Below are 17,604 nucleotides of genomic sequence, written 5' to 3'. Positions count from 1 at the left end.
TAATACAGTTTTTTTAAATCTTATTTCTGCCTCTTAGGGTTAAGGTGTTTTAGGCAATTGGAAATTAAACATGGGCAATTTCAGTATTCACTAGAACTCCCTCCCGGCACTATTCTATGTTCTTCTGTTTTATTATTTTTACTTGCATCTTCATATTCTTTATTAATATTTCTAAATTGCTAAGCCCCTACCCTGGCAAGTGGTATTTTTGTCGAGGTTGGACCTGACACTATGGGTATATTTTCTTGATCAATGATTGATGGAGGAAGGCCCAACCCACAGTAGGTGCTGCCACCCTGGAGCAGTGGTTCTGAGTTGTTCAAGAAAGTAGGCCAGTAAACAGTGTTCCCATGTGGTCTCTGCTTCTTTTCCTAAATCCATGTTCCTTACTTGAGTTCCTGCCCATATGATGGAATAGTGTAAATGAAAACAAACCCTTTCTTCTTTAAGTTGCTTTGGTCATGGTGCTTATGACAGCAACACAGAGAAAAGAAGGACACATGCTTTCAAGTTCTGAGTATTGATTATTGCAGTGCTTGTACAAATTATTTGTTTTTTGCTAGGTCAAATTTAGAGTTGAGTGAGTGGCTTCTACTGAAGTATGAGTAATGGTTTACAGAAGGCATGAGAGCGGCTATCACATTAGTGGAGCCCAGTCAATGCTGATTTGTTGAACGAAAGGATCAAGAAATGAACTGTGTGATTATTCAGGATTCAAAATGTTATTATAGTTCAGCAAAGGGTCATTAATACAGGAGAGATGAGCTTTAGAGGAACACGGGCAGGCACTTGGCGCCTTTGTCTCACCTGCAGAAGTCCACACCGACATTCTTGAGTTTCACAGTGGTTGCATAGATGTGTCCCTCTTTAAGCACTCCAAACTTCACCGCCGGTGGGAGAAGGTGGAACCCGAAAGGGGATGCGTTTGTGTTATTAATAGCGGCAGATGCAATGGAAGACGTATTCACTTTCCCGCCAACAGAATCTTCCGCCTTTGGAGAGCAGAGAAGTTGATAAAGTAAAAGGGGGAGTTTCTGATCAAAGAAAACACTGCTGACACCAGAGAAGGATGGCTCTTGGCTGAGGGAAGATGGAAAAGAGTTATGATCTCCTGCAGTGCTTACAACCTCTCTATTGTTCAACTGGAGCCTCAAGCTCACCCCTGCATGATTTGGAAAGCCCTATTCCTCTCTCCACCCTACCAGAGAGTCTCTGAACAAAAGAAAGGCACTGGAAAGCCCAGTTCCTCACTGCTTGTGGCAGCTTCAGCAGCTTCCTCCCCTGAAACTGTCAGTCACCCAAGTCCCCACCTAAGCACTCAGCTTTTTTTTTTTTTCAGCTTTTGATCTTTAGACCATATTTGGGCACAAATCCAGCTTGTGGAAGACACATCATCATCCCTTGCCTACAACCCATAAAATCTCCCTGCTTTAGTTCAGGGGTACAACTTCTCCAGCCTCAATCTCTGAGACCAGAGAATCTACCTGTGAATTGTTCTCAATAATAAACCTGTTGTTATACTTTTTGAATTCAGCTTGATCTGGCTTACTGCATCAGTGGGGAAACTTACAGTGGGGGTTGAGGGGGGCAGAAAACCTATTATATATAAAAATTATTTTAGGTTTTGCCTTAAATAAAAGAAAGTACACATTTAGAGTTGAAAGGTCATTTGCTCAAATGCTTAAGTAACAAAATCTCTACCCCAGGTTTGCCTGATTCTCAGACCCATGCTCTTTCCTCTGGGGCAGTGGTGATCACGAGTTGGCTAGCTTTCTGCAGAATCTTCTGGAAGACTCAAGGTTCCTGTTCCTGTTCTTGGAGTTTCAGATCCCCTGTGTCTGGAGTGAGGAGGGGTGGGCATTTAAAAAGTTCTCTGGTATTGCTAACAGTACTGATCAGGAAGTCACAGAGGAATCTCTGCCCTCTGCTCATCATTGATATCAACAAAAGATGAAACTGCAGACACCCCTGTCACACATCAGACTTAGAGAGTCCGAATCTGCATATCTGACAAACTGCTATGTAATTCATATGCACAGCCAAGCTTCCAAGCATGATTATCAGTTACATATACAAGGTATTCTAATATGACAGCCAGCATCTGTCATGGTGGTAAAGAAATGATAGTTATTTTTTTAACTTGTGAGCATAAGGAAGCATTCCTATCAGAGCTGGTGGGAAAACTTTATCTAAAAGGTCCTGAGGAAGAGAGAGACGAGAGAAACCTGCAGTGCCTGAAGGAAAGTGAGCCAGGTAGGGTGAAAGAGCAACTTTTAACAAATAGATTGTAATGTTCCATTTTCAATATGACGAGCTCTTAGTGCTCACCGGAGTCACAGAGAATGAGAGGGGCTGGGCTCTTTCCCTCTGGAGGGTGGCTGGTGCCTGCTGCTCTCAGGACATTGAGAGCTGGAATGTCTGTGGTGTGACTGAGCCCAAGGTCATGAGAGGGGGGCCATCTCAAATCTCAAATTGTTTAATAAGGTAAGTAAAGTTTTGTATCCTAAGCCAACAAGGTAAGGAATTTGGGAAGAGGGCATGTCCTGATCTACAGGGGAAGAGAACAAGGATTTCTCATGATAGGGTGGGACAGGACAGTATGATCATAACACAGGACAACAACCTTAAAAAAACACTGTCTTATCAAAGCCAGCCAGTCATTTTTGCCTTTTCTGTATCTGGCATCCCATTATGCAGAATTATATATTACAAGTTTGTTTCCAGCAAACTCTTGAATTTATCGTTTTATTTCCAGCAACACGAGATCATACTTTGTGCTGGCCTAAGTTCTTTGGACTTTATCCTAACCATTGTTAAGTGGAAGGTTTTGGGGTTTCAGTTCAGGGGCACAGTCCTTTGGGGTTAGAGGTTATGAGATAGGTTGTTAACGCCATAGACAGACAGGCAAGGGCTCAGAGAAGACTACAGGCCCCACTGATAGCATAGCTGTAAAACAGGATTCCTGTGAGATTCAGCTGCCCTCACCCAAAGAGAAATGTCTGCAGGGATAGCCAGCCTGTCTCCCAAGAGACCACAGATCCACACATAGCCCCTACACCTGCATCAACGTCCCACTCCAAAGCCCCTCCCTCACCCCCAGCTAGCTTTCCCCCCTTGCTGGCTCCCTTCATTACCCGAGAGGAGGCTCCCCTCAGTCTGGTGTGCTAACTAACACAGCCCCACCTGTTGAAGTCAGACTCTGGTTTCTTTCTGTCTTTTGTCTCTTTATGCTACCTCAGACATCTAACACGTGTGACAGAGTCAGGGGTCCCTTTGTACAGGTTTCAGAGGAAGCAGCTGCGGAAGGAGATTAAAAAGTTTCCTTTTTTTTGTTTTTGGCCCAGGGCTGGCAGTTCCTAGAAGGAACCAGGCAGTGTTGAGCATAGAATGCCAGGTGACCAACATATAGCCCTGGTGGTTGTCCTTAACTAAGGATCCACAGGGCAGGGAGGGCAAGCATCTAGGCCAACAAGTGACTTTTAGTTCTGCAAATACAGAAGACTGTAGCTTCAGGAATTATCACCATTTAACCCAGAATGGAGGAAGATTAAAAATGGCATAGCCTTGGCTAACAATGAGATGGGAGGCTAGTGATCCCTTTAGCCAGTAGAGAGCACCTGAATAATTCTCTCCAAAGTGATCATTCCTAGGAACCTGCCAACTGGCTGATGGAACTCAGAAGCTGGTGTGAGCTAGTGGCAGCAAGGCACTGCCTTTTCTATGCCCCCACGGAGAAAGAGTAGGGCACAGAAGAGGCATGGGCCTCAGTGATTTCAATTACCCAGAATGCCCTGGGAGACGTGCCCAAGTTTCTCTGTTACCTTGGCAAGAGGTTGAGACTTGGGCTTGGAACCCATCAGATAATGAGGTAACCTCACTTTTTCTTTTCTTGCTTGTCCAGTAACATCCTGCAGCAATGACTGGGTTGGAATTTTGATCGGCATAAAAATGTCTGGTTCTGTTAGAGAAAAAGCATAAATTAGGGCACAGCTAAGATATGCATCACATTGCCAGAGCATAGATAAGCATGGACCAGCCTGGAAACGTCTCTAGTCACTTTTTCAAATTAATTTTTTTCAAAAAATATTTACTTTGTTATTTATGGGCATGCATATGTGCACGTATTTGCATGTGCAAGTGTGTGTACATGTGCATGTGCTTGTTAGTGTGTGTGTGTGTGTGTGTAGGTGCATGTGCCCCAGAGGTCAGAAGAAGGCATTGGATCCCCTGGATCTCAAGTTACAGGTGGTTGTGAACTGTCCTATGTGGGTTCTGGGAAATAAATCTCTTTCTTTACAAGAACAATGCTCTGGAAGGCTGAGCCATTTCTCCATCTCCATCCCTGTCATTAAGCCTTAGAGACCTTATTTAAAAGAAATAAAAGCTTTTATCAGTTCCTATTTTCTATTTGTACATTTTGCTAGGCTGTTATATATGTATTACCCTATCTCTGTTTCTTACAAGTTCTCTATGAGATGGCAGGCAGATGCTGTTAGCATCACTAAGAAACTAGAATTCTCAGTTTTCTTGTAACTTCCCTATGATGAGCTCTTTGTACACTTTCAGGATCCTTACCATTAAATGAACAAGAGCAGCCACTGAAGCAGAAACTCTGAAAGATTTCCTTGCACTAAGGGGGTACGCCATTAAGAAATTTAGATTCTATTTTGATTTCTATAGCTCTAAAATATGGCATAGTAATTATAAACGAATTAAACCAGATATTTATATCTTTAGACTTGTACATTTTTTTATCTCTCCCAGTCATTTGGAGGGTGAAGAAGTGAATCATCCACAAAGCTACCACTGTTTATATTCACTCCAAATAGTCAGGAGGTTGAACTACAAATTGTACTTAAGTCATCCCACCTAAAACTCTTTTGTTGGGATGGGGGTATTGGAGAGATGGCTCAGTGATGGCTGAGTACTTGCTGCTTTTCCAGAGGACCTGAGTTCCCATCCCAGTATCCACATCCGGAAGCTCACAGCCACCTGTCTTTCCAGCTCCGAAGAATTTGACACCCTCTTTTAGCCTCTGCAGACATCTGCACACAAGTAGCGGACAATTGCACGCACGCACACACACACACACACACACACACACACAAATGTGGGGGTGCTTCAGGTCACAAAGTGAGGGGAAAAAAGACCTGAGCTTGCACCACATTGAAAATCAATTCTATATAGAACAACTTGTTTTGCCCTTGAAAAGCCATCTAAGTGAGGGCAGTGAGGACACCAGAAGCAAGAGGCTGCTGTAGGAAGCTGAGGAGGGGTTGACAGGACCTGGGGGTAGGGTGCTGAGGGAGCCTATCAGCTGCTATTCTCAGTGTTCTAGCTGGACCTCCTTCTGCTTTCAGTCTGAGCCCGCATACATCTGGGTCCACGGCATTTGGTCGTCAGGATGGCACATGTCCCAAGTACATCTATAAAGAATGTGTCTGGATAATTCTACCAAAGCTGACAGGGATAACACCATTTTGCCTATTGAACTGTAGGTCTGGAAGAGTTGGATTGGGCCTCTAGGGTCAGGATGCCTGCCACATGGAAGTAACCTGTCCTTTGTAGATGAGAACAGAACCAAGTGAAGGGAAGAAGTCGATGTGACAAGAGGAAGACAGCCAGCATGCAAAGACAAGCGAACCAGCAAACATGGGACGCCTAGGAGCCAGAGGCAGCCGCCTGTGGGGCTGGCCCCAACTCCTTGTCTCTGGTTTGCTTTTGAGCAGAAGTAAACCTACGACCTCTCCCATTTTTAATTGAATTTGTGTTTTCTCATTTAAAAATCGAAAAGCCCCAGTGAACACAGCAGAAGTATATCCTACCTCTTTATGAGAAGAGCAGAAATTCAGAAGAAAAATGAACTTGTCTAAGAGACAGTGAGTGTCAGGGCTGGAATGTAAAACATAAGTCAGACCCCACAACTTCCTGGGCACTGCTATCTCAGGATAGTCTCTGGAAAAACAGATTCCCAGGCTCTAGGTTACACAGGCCCCACTGTCAATCAAAGCAAGCAGAATCTCTGGAGGTAGAGCTTAGCAGTTGGCGTTCTGATATCTACAGGCCACCATTCTTTATGTAGGCAGCCATTGTAACAGCTTGATCCAATGGGGACTAATTATCTGCTCACACGGTTATTATCCCTGATAGAAAACACCGACGAGGAGTATGCCACGTGCCGTGTGCTGCACTAAGCAGTTCATGTATATTAAGCAGCTCAATTTTCATAAGCCTCTTATGCATATATTCATGTGCATGCCATGATTTCTGGCAGAAGAGGCAATGGAAGAACTACAAATTATTTGCCCCACAGCATGTTAAATAAGTTAACTTTGGAACTTTGATTCTCCTTTTTTTTTTTTCTCACATACTCATTCAGGTTTACTGGTTTTACATCCACGATATATTTCTAAGTAATTAGCTTCTTACCGTCTTTCTCTTATGTGTGTATATGTTGAATGTGTATGTACAAATTTCCGTGTATGTGTGTAGTGTGGTGCATGAGATGTGCAGAGGCTAGATGTTGATGATGGGTATCTTCTTCAATTGCTTTCCACCTCAACATTTGAGACAGGATCTCTTGCTGAACTGGGGGCTTACCAACTTGGTTCGACTTGCTGGCCAGCAAGCTCCAGGATCCTCCTATCTCTGCCTCCATATCTCTGGAATGACAGACACGCTCTATTGCATCCAGGTCTTTATGTGTGGGTGTCTGGGTGGTTAAACTCAAGTCCTCATGCTGCGTGGTAAGCACTTTACCAACTAGGCCATCTCCTCAGCCCATCTTTCATCCTCTCCACTTGGCCATGTGAATCCAAGTCTTTGATAATTTTTATCTGCACAATTTCTGTCACTTCCTGCTGCCCCCACCTTCTGCTTCTTCATTCTCTTGCCACAAGCTCTTATCACAACCATCACAGGGATCTTTTATGTCTTTGTGTGTTGTGGGATATTTGTACACTGTGAAGATATATTGCTGTGGTTGGTTTAATAAAAAGCTGAATGGCCAAAAGCTAGGAAGGAGGTATACATTGGATTTCCAGACAGAGAGAAGAGGAGGAATCGAGGCATGTAGGACATGGCAGGAGAAACAGAGAGGAAACAGAAGATGCAAGGTGGAAGAGTGGTAATGCCACATCATAGAATGTAGATTAATATACATGGGTTAATTTAAGTTATAAGAGCTAGTTAGTGCTGTGGGACACTGATCAGTAAAGATTTGTCAGTTGTATTGCTTTAATAAAATGCTGATTGGCCAGTAGCCAGGCAGGAAGTATAGATGGGGAGACTAGGCAGGAAGTAGAGGTGGGGTGACATGAACAGCAGACTTCTTGGAAGAGGAAAGATGCAGTCTATAGTTGTTACCCAGACACAGAGGAAGCAAGATGAGAATGCTTTGCTGATAAAAGGTACCAAGCCATGTGGCTAACACAAACAAGAATTATGGGCTAATTTAAGATGTAAGGAAAAAGCCTGATCTAATAGACCAACCAGTTTATAATTAACGTAGGCCTCTGTGTTTTTCTTTGGGACTGAATGGTTGCGGGGCTGCGCAGGACAGAAACTTCTGCCAACAGGTTAGGCATAAGCCTAAGCTATAGGATGAGTATTCATAATTAACAAGTCTCTGTCATTATTCAGAAGCTGGTGGCACAAAGAAAAGTATGCTTACATCTGATGGCTAACATGGGGCCTCAATATCCAATAGAGCCTAAGAGAGCCATCTTTCAGGTAGGCTCTGCCTACAGAGGTGCGGCTCTTTTCAGAGGACCTGCTGGGAAGCAGAGCGCTTGAGCAGCTGGCATGCTAGGTAAAAATGCCAGTCACATCATGAGCATAACAGCTTCCCAGAGCTGGGGCAGTACATTCACCCACATGAGGCTCAGGGAACCGAGGGGTGGAGCCAGCTACTAGAGTCATTCAGCAGCTGGTGTGGTCATTCATGGTTTGTCTTATGGTCACAGAATGCTGCAGATGCCCAGAAAGCCAGGTCCAGGCTGAGAAAAATCTCTGAACAAATAGAGCATGCTTTAAAATGTGTTTGGAAGCTAGAGAAAAGAAAATGAGTATAGACAGTCACAGAAAAAGTAGTTTAAAAATAATAAATCTTTAAAGAAAGAATAAAGTAATATAAAAAAACTAAGCCACGTGACGATGGGAAACACACGGGGTGTCTGGTTCCAGTGTGGTGCTTTGTTGACTTTGCATTTTTTTTAAATGCTAATATACAAAAAAAACCAATACCTGTTGAGAGACATTGTATTCTGTAAACTGCTAAATTAAACCAACCTATAAATTTTAAGGAAATCTCAACTTCAAAATGGAAGTCAGAAAAATGTTGCGTTTGAGGAGAGGTTACGCCTTTATTTCCACAGGAAACAAAGTTATGGTTCTCTTCAAAATTAATGATCAGATTTGACTGGGAGAGACCTCCTGAAAATCTTGGCTATAGACATAAAAAAAAACCCAAGAAGACTAAAGGATAGGTGACATATATGCTGATCCCTCTACATGGTAACAGCTCTGAGACCGGATGAGGCATGACAAATCTTGCTGGCTGCAGAGTTCTTATGACTTATTATTAAATGCCATCCTTTTATATGGCATGGATAAAGGTTTGGTTGTACAGTACAAATGAACTTATAAAGCTGAAAGATGCCTTTTATCTGCTCAAATGCGGAACAAAAAGATGCATCTTTAGCTGACTTGTACACACTACATATTCCATACTTGTACTAATACAGATTATATAAATATATGATATAGTATATACGCAATGTATATAAATATGATATATTATATGTTATATATATATATGTATGTATATATAACCTTTAAGAGTTTGTGTGTTTTCAGAAAGAAAAAAGCACCGAACGCCAATGGAAATAAGTAGCCCAGGTTTTCTAGCCTCCCAAAATGCTTCTGTAGCAGTTTCCTCAAAATTCTGCATTCAGAACAATTTTAAAGCTGCTAGCTGAGATAGCCCAGCATCACATACTACCCTTTCCCATCATACATAGACACAACAACAACAACAACAACAACAACAACAACAAATACAGCTAGCTCTCTCAGGACTTGACCATTATCTCAATTTTCTCAAGGTCCCCTAAAAATGCTGTTGCCCCCAGACAACAGGAAGCAGTCAAGAGAACATGATGCCCAGACTCCCAAGAGGTATGGTGGGTGTTTTTTGGTCATTTGGTGGGTTATGAATGTTTGTTATCCTTTAGAGGAGTTGGTTACAAATTGTTATTGGTCATGGTCAGGAAAAATGCTGAACAAAGGAGATTAGATTTAAGGATCTTTTTTGAAAAGAGAAAAAGTGGGCTATAGGAATGACAGGGTGAAAGAGTAGATTATTGAATTTACTTTAAACTAAAAAGCAACTATTAATCTCAAATATTTTACATTAGTTTGGATTTTGTATATTAACACAATTTAAGGTTATTTTTTTTTGTTAGAAAATACTCTGTACGTGTTTCCACTCTTGTTTAAGATTTTCTTAGAAGCCAAGTGGTGGTGGAGCATGCTTTTAATCCCAGCACCTGGGAGGTAGAAACAGGTTAGCCTAAATTTACAATCATATTGCTTCATCTTCTCAAATAGATGTAATCGCTTCTTTTAAAAGTTTTGCGTGCATGAATGCCTTGCCTGCATGTATGTCTATGTACTATGTATATCTGGTGCCCAGGGTAGCCAGAAGAGAGATTGGATATCCAGGAACCGGAGTTACAGATGGTTGGATGCCCTATGTGGCTGCTTGGAATAGAATCTTAGTACTCTAGAGGAGCAACCAATACTACTTTCCTTCCCCCGAGTAACCTCTTAAACGTATACATTTGGAGGTTCTGGGAGAAGGGTCAGTTAGTGGAGCACTTGCTGCACATGAAGACCTGAGCTTGGATCCTCAGCATCCATGTTTGGGCATGGCAGTAGGTGCCTGAAATCTCAGTGCCGGAGACACAAGACAGGAGAATCCTGTATTCTGAAGAAATACAGCATTTGCTTTGAACCTGTGAGATAAAGCAAATGGTGGCCATACCTTCAATAGGAGGTCTGGTGACATTTTCAAGTTGGCTTTGGCTTGAAGGCTCCTTGACAAATTTTGTTAAAATGTCAATTTGGTTTTGGCTAGCAGACTTCTTAGTAGATATTTTTAAAGTTTCACTTTTGTTCTGAATATCAGATTCCTTGGAAGATTTGGTTACAGTTTCGGTTTCATTTTGACTCTCAGACTCTTGGGTAGGTTGTGCTAAATTTTCAGTTTGGCTTTGGTTTGAAGACTTCTTGATAGGTGGGGTTACATTTTCAGTATCGCTTAGGCTAGCAGGTTCCTTGATATTCTCAGCATCCTCTTGTTTTGGAAGGGGAGGCGTATTTGCGGCTTTTTGTTCTACAACTTCATTCAGTGTAGAATCTACAAATCCTCAAACAAACAATACAAGTTATGTCATATGGCCAATGAAACAGGGACAACTAGCACTTGTACAGACAACACTGAACAATGAATTTCTCAATGAACAAACTGGTCCCCATTCTTCTCATACGATGGTGGTATGAGGCCATCACTGAGAGATTCCTCATAATGATTGGTGTTTGCCACTAACAAACAAGGCAGTTCCTGCAGAGCAAACACTCCTTAGGAACTGGCTGGATCTTGTGGGCATTATGGCCAGCTGGAACTGTCTCCAGCCTGAGGCTAAGCCATCTGCCCCTGCATTCAACTACTAAACAAAAATGATTTCCAAAAATTTATCTCTTCATTAAAATGTGTATCTTTAAGAAACAGGTACAATATGAAACAAAGTTAAAGGAATGTATGTATGCTAGGGAGGCACATAGATTTTAGCTTGTGTATATGTAAAACCTGCATGAGCAGCTAGCTGCAGCTGCCCCAGTGGAGTGGGCTTGGGTTACTCTTGTTTCTCCAAGGTGTGGCAAGTTTAACTGATAACACAGAGCCCGTGGACTCAGATCACCTGATCTCGCCTCATCACAACTACAAGTGCTTTATTTCTCCAGCCCCAATCTCTGCTTAGCAAGCTCTATTTGAAAGTATGTGCCTTTTTTTTCTGGCCACACACATTCTGTGTAGATGAACTGCAGGGATGACATTCAGCAGTGGAGACTTCTACCAGGGTCTTTTGCACCATTCACTTCGTACTTTTTACTAAGAAGTACAAAATCCCATTCCATTGTCAAGCCTTTCAGTATCTATCTGCTGAGAATATGGACATCCCCTTTACATCCATTCTCCCATCAATATCTCTAAGAAATGGACAATTCTGCAATGCCCTCCAATATATCGTCCTCTAATAAAACTTGCGTGTTTCCTGCTTCTATCTGTTCCATGCTGTGTCTATGTCATACAGTCTCTTTGGGATGACGAAAATTGTCCCATCGTTTGGTTTAAAGGTACTGACTCTGAGTGGGTGTCTGCAGTGCTGGGACTGAACCCAAGATCGCATGCCTGTTGGCCAAGGGCTCTCCAATGGACCAGACATCTATCCTGACACTGGCTTGTGAAGAGACCAAGGCAGCTGCACTGTGCCCTGTCTACAGACGGGTACACATTTATCTACTAGGGCCTCTTCATGAGATTCGGATTGAGGATTTTCAACATGAATTCTGTATAGTTACTCTGTACTCCGAGAGAAAGACTCTCAGTGGTACACAGCCTTCCATCTGGTGTTAACTAAGGTGTCAATACTGCATCCCCATTGTCCATGTGTTTTCATTTTATTTGCTGTAATGAACAAGCATGAGTGTTATTTTGAGACCATGTGAATGCCACGTTCTCAGAGAAACCTTTCATTAATCCTTTGGTTAGTCAGATCTAAACGCTCCTAGGCACAAGAAATGAATCTGAAATTCAATTTATGTCTTTCTCCCCTTATATAATTCAGGCATATCTGTGGTACGTAGGTAACAGCATATCCTGTCACTAGTTGTCATTAAGACAATGGTCAGTAAGAACTAGACAGCCACAAGGGGCCGTATGGGGCGTGACTCAGTTCAGGTCAGGTGACAGGAATAGGAGTCACATAAACACCTTACCTGAATGCAGATCCGGAGCAGCTGCTGTGGTTGTGTCTTCCGTTTTCTTTGTAACAGGAGGCAGGTTTTTGGAAAGCTTCTCCAGATAATCATACTTAAAGGAAAACGCACAGGATGTACTTCAGATACACACTTATTTTATGCAACTGTCACAAATGTTAGTTACGTCAACAGGCACTGCTGACAAGACCCCGAGGAGGAAGCTGAGAGCTGAAATTCTGTGAGAGACTAATTGACCTTGTTAGACTAATTGTCTTTGTTAACCGGTCGTGGTTTTTTAAATTTCCTCTGATTAATAATAGTGTCCTTAATTTCTGAGAACTCCAGGGCATTGTGGACAGATGAAGGTGTTCACTTTGCTTTGAGGCTTCAGCGGTGAGGGACCCTGAGAGGCTGTGAGGGACTATGAGGGACTGTGAGTGGCCATGAAGGGCAGTGAGGGGCAGCAAGGGGCAGTGAGGGGCTGTAAGGGGCAGTGAGGGGCTGTGAGGGGCCGCGAGGGGCAGTAACGGGCAGCGAAGAGCCATAAGGGGCAGCAAGGGGTAGCGAGGGGCTGCGAGGGGCAGTGAGGGGGAGCGAGGGGCAGTGAAGGGCAGTGAGGGGCCGCGAGGGGCCGCGAGGGGCTGTGAGGGGCAGGAAGGAGCAGTGAAGGGCATTAAGTGGCAGGTTAGTCTGTGGCTTAGGGTCTTAGGAGTGGGTTCACTTGGAAGAGGAGAATGTTCAGTGTCTCTGGGGTTCTAAGAGCCCACAGTAACTTAATGGTATTTTAACAGCTGAGGATTGATGGAGCTCTGATGAAACAAAACCATAATTAGAGTTTGTTAGCAGTTGGAAAATAAGCAACAGCAAGGACTTGGCCCAAAGAAAACCTTAGAAAGGAAACAAAAGAGGGTGGCATGCATGAGGGAGGAGTGAAAGTCCCCTCCATGTGCTTGCGTGAAAATAGATGTGAAGCATGAGATTGCTACAATAGGCAAATAAATAGCACCAGGGAAAAAGCTTACAGATTAGCATGCAGAGCATCATTTTATAGAAATTAAATTACTATAAATTATGTTCAATTACCTGTGACTTAAATAGCGAGCCCAGTTCAGACTTGAAATAAGGTGGTACTTCTTTGTTCCTAATTTGCAACAGGTAATTTTGTGTTTTCTCAATGTTGTTCCTGGTTCACGTTTCCACAACGATATGCAAAAGAACACACACAAAACACATTGAAAAATGATTTTCACGTGCTTTAGCTCCAGATCCCACTGGATACCACTGCACTTACTGATAGTAAAACCGAGAAGGGAAAACTGAATGGACTCTTTTGTTTCCCGTTGAGGCAGGGTCTCACTACCTAGTCTTGGCTGGCCTGGAACTGGCTTTGTAGACACTTGGCCTTGAGCACACAAAGACCCATCTGCCTCTGCCTTTCAATGACTAGGATTCAAGGTGTGTGGCACCCAGAGTCTTTTATTGGGGGTGTCGAGTTCACGGTTTACAGACACATTTCTTACTTTGTAAATCTTTGTAAATCAGATTTTTGTATGAGACAGGGACTAATGATGCCAGCTAATCTCAAATGTCTAAAGCTAAGGTACCCTTCCAGGGGCCTTTTTTTTAGGTTGCTAGGTTCTCTGGAGTTGAAGTGACAGTCACAGGCTTCCATTATTGCAGTAGCAGGAGCAGCCATGGCACTGCTGTGAGCTGGGCTTTCCGAATCGGAATGCCTCTACTGGGAAGGCCAAGCAAGGGGCTCTAAACTGGGGTTATTGGGTAAGCCTTGTTATCTCCATTTTATAGTAAAAACCTCAAGGTAGAGGGAGGCTAGATACCTATTCCATGGCTTTATGAATATGGGGTGGAGCTGAACAAGCTGGGTTATACATCTTTAATCTCATGATCTTGACAACTGTACCTTCTAAGCAACAGTCAGTCATCCAGGGTGATCATCTTCATATTTTATAGGTAAATAAACTGAATCCCTGAAGTAAAACATCCCTATGCCTTGCTTGTTAGACTCAGGGAGAGGGGAGCTAGTGCCTTTGCTTGTATACCTACTGATGACCCCACCGGGCTCTAGTGAAAAGTCTCAATCCATAGTCACATAGACAGCTCTGACTAAATGAGCCACACAACAAACCAAAGATATGAGTCTAAGAAGGGACGGGATGGGGGAAGGGGTGAGAAGGGGAGAGGAAGTGGGAGGGAGGCTGGGAGGGGTAGGAGAAGGACAAGAGGGATGCAGGCAAAACAGCAGCTGGAATGCACTGAAGGCATGTTCAAAGTTGCAGCTGGGATGCACTGAAGGCATGTATGAAGTTGCAGCTGGGATGCACTGAAGGCATGTCGAAGCTGCAGCTAGAATGCACTGAAGGCATGTACAACGCTGCAGCTGGAATGCACTGAAGGCATGTACAACGCTGCAGCTGGAATGCACTGAAGGCATGTACGAAGCTGCAGCTGGAATGCACTGAAGGCATGTTCAAAGCTGCAGCTGGAATGCACTGAAGGCATGTACAAAGCTGCAGCTGGAATGCACTGAAGGCATGTGCAAAGCTGCAGCTGGAATGCATTGAATGATGTATGAAGTTGTCACAGAGCTTAAAACAATCATCATGTTAATCTTATCATTTTGGGGTCATAATAATATTCTTCTTCTTCTTAGCCATGTCCATTGTCTTACAGGAATAGCAATTTGAGATTGGTAACAAAATTTAAAAGTACGTTTAAAAAAAGCAAGTCACTATCTCCCACTGTCCCCTGAACATCCAGTCTCATTCCCCATTGGCAGCCTCTCATACACTGTTTCTAGGTCAGAAAACCTGGAAAGGGTTTTTCTAGCCTTTCCTTGAAAAAGGTCATGAGACCCCCAGGAGTCGTGCCCTCCCTGTGTGAAGAGGAAAAGAGCATCTCTATCTGTAAGATGGAGGGATGCCTGACTATCTGAGCATTCAGTCCCCATTGGTTCTACCAGTTTATTACTTCTAGGTGATACTCTTTTCCTGTCATATTTATTCATAACTCTCTATTCATCAAATGGGGCACAGAGATATGCAGGCCCAGTCTTCTTTTTGGATTTTCATTTCTTTATGACATCCCCTATCTCACATTAAATGAAAACAAATCCATATTCTTTCCACTCGCCGGTCTGTCTTTTGTTCCAGAGTTCTCAGCCAGGGACCTACGATGTGTAGGAACAAAAGGTGTCTTCCACTACTGACAACATACACCCTCCAGTTCAACCTTATAAGTGGAGAAACAAAATACATCCCAAAATGTAACCCAACACCTAAATGAAGGTGATGTGAAAGGAGCAACTCATGTGTGGTGGAATAGTAGTTGAAGATGTGTTACATTTGTTTATGATGTGGAATGTTTAATGATGCAAAGTTGTGTTGCATTCTTTTATGTTGCATTTGTTTAACTCATTGAAGCTGTGTTACTTTGCGTGTCTAAAAAACCTGATTGGTCTAATAAAGAGATGAATGGCCAATAGCTAGGCAGGAGAGGGATGGGCAGGGCTGCCAGGCAGAGAGAATAAATAGAAGGAGAGAGAAAAGAGGGGACTGAGAAAAGGAGGAGAGGGATATGCCAGGGGTCAACCACCCAACAACACAGGCGGACATGGGGTAAGAAGGAAAGACAAGATATACAGAAATAGAAAAAAGCCCAGAGTCAAAAGGTAGATGGGATAATTTAAGAAAAGCTAGCTAGAAACAAGCCAAGCTAGGGTCAGGCATTCATAATTAAGAAAAAGTCTCTGTGTGGTTGATGTAGGATCTGGGTGGTAGGTCCCCAAAGAGTAAAAAAGAGAGAGAAAAAAACCCAACTACTACATTTTGGTGTACCAATGTGAGGCTCAAATATTCTGAGGGCCTGAGAAAGCTGAAAAACAAACACACACACAAGACTGGATACAGCTCCTTTAAGAAACTCTGCCTTACATCAGAACACTTAAACAGCCTTTTCCACACTAAATAGAAAAAAAAAAAAACACTAAGTAAAAAAATGCCTGCCACAGTGCTGGTGGGGGGGTGACTGCAGCTCTCAGTCATGCACCTCCAACCAAGCCACATACTTTAGGCATGGCTTTCACAAACTGGGAAGTGGGTGGAAACAGCTGCCAAAGCCACATGGAGGTCCTAGCCTAGCCACTTAGAAGTCTAAAGGCTCATGCTGTCAACAAAGACTAGAGATACACAGTAAAGATAGATCCAAATGGAAAAACCCTCTAAACAGTTTAAAGTGTGTTTAATAATGTGCATAGGCTTAAGAAAAGAGAAAGGATCCCATTCCTCCGAGCTCCCCCCATGATATGGGAGCAGGGAAGCATATATCTTAATTTAAGGAGCTACCTGAGGGTTGTCAAGAGACTTGACCCTAGAGGGGTTCCCAGGTTTCCAGGGAGACGCCCCCAGTTAGTTCCTTGGGCAGCTGAGGAGAGGGAGCCTGAAAAGGCCAGTTCCTATAGCCATACTGATGAATTTCTTGCATATCACCATAGAACCTCCACCTGACGATAGATGAAGAAAATGACAGAGCCCCACATTGGAGCACCGGACTGAGCTCCCAAGGTCCTGATGAGGAGCAGAAGGAGGGAGAACATGAGAAAGAAAGTCAGGACCGTGAGGGAACCTCCAGCTGGCGACAGATGGGGAAGGTGACTGAGCCCCACATTGGAGCACTGGACTGAGCTCCCAAGGTCCTGATGAGGAGCAGAAGGAGTGAGAACATGAGGGAGAAAGTCAGGAACGTGAGGGGTGCGTTCACTCATGGAGACGGTGGGACAGAACTAAAGGGAGATCACCAACTCCAGTTGGAATGGGACTGATGGATCATGCGACCAAACCCGTCTCTCTGAATGTGGCCAACAGCGGGGGCTGACTGAGAAGCAAAGGACATTGGCGCTGGGCTCTGATTCTTCTGCATGGACGGGCTCTGTGGGAGCCTTCTCAGCTTGGTCGATCACCTTCCTGGACCTGGGGGGAGTTGGGAGGATCTTGGACTTAGCATAGAGTGGGGAACCCTGATGGCTCCTTGGCCTTGAGAGGGAGGGAGGGGAGGTATGGGTGGAGGGAAGGGGAGGGAAGGGGGAGAAGGAGGGGCGGGAAGGGGGAGGAGGAGCGGAGGGAGGGGGAGGAGGAGGGAAGGAGATGGAAATTTTTAAATATAAAAAAAAATAAACCATGAGAATGAAAAAAAAAAGAAAAGAGAAAGGATATAGAAAGTCTTAGAACAAAATAAATAGTTAAATAATAATAGAGGAAAGTCTTTAAAGAGAGACATAAAGTAATATAAAAAGAGAAGTCACATAATGATGGAAAATACACAGGGAATCTGGGTCCTATATGGTATTGTGCTGATTTTGAATTTTTGATTGCCGATAAGCAAACATCGGCTACAAAGAGACCTGGAATTGAAAGAGAAACTATTGAAATAGTCTATATACTTTAGGAATGCCTTAACTTTAAAATGGGAGTAAAAAATGTGTTTGTAAAATGGAACTCAAAAAATGCTTTGGAGAAATGTTTTGCTTTAGATTTCACAGGAAACAAG

At 43.4% G+C, this 17,604-nt stretch overlaps 1 protein-coding gene across 1 annotated transcript in view; it reads right to left on the bottom strand.

The window, feature by feature from the left end:
• Spag17 (sperm associated antigen 17) overlaps window positions 1-17,604 on the bottom strand; it is a 219,833-nt gene that overhangs the window by 18,874 nt on the left and 183,355 nt on the right. Inside the window, exons 41-45 of the mRNA XM_038311719.1 lie at window positions 13,126-13,225; window positions 12,061-12,154; window positions 10,046-10,420; window positions 3,822-3,958; window positions 808-992 (exon numbers count right to left, since the gene is read on the bottom strand). Of these exons, the coding sequence (XP_038167647.1) occupies window positions 808-992; window positions 3,822-3,958; window positions 10,046-10,420; window positions 12,061-12,154; window positions 13,126-13,225 (891 nt within the window). The remainder of the gene's footprint in view (window positions 1-807; window positions 993-3,821; window positions 3,959-10,045; window positions 10,421-12,060; window positions 12,155-13,125; window positions 13,226-17,604) is intronic.

This window comes from Arvicola amphibius, chromosome 14 (genome assembly GCF_903992535.2).
Source record: "Arvicola amphibius chromosome 14, mArvAmp1.2, whole genome shotgun sequence".
Classification (NCBI taxonomy): Eukaryota; Metazoa; Chordata; class Mammalia; order Rodentia; family Cricetidae; genus Arvicola; species Arvicola amphibius.
This window is presented reverse-complemented; position numbering and strand designations above follow the sequence as displayed.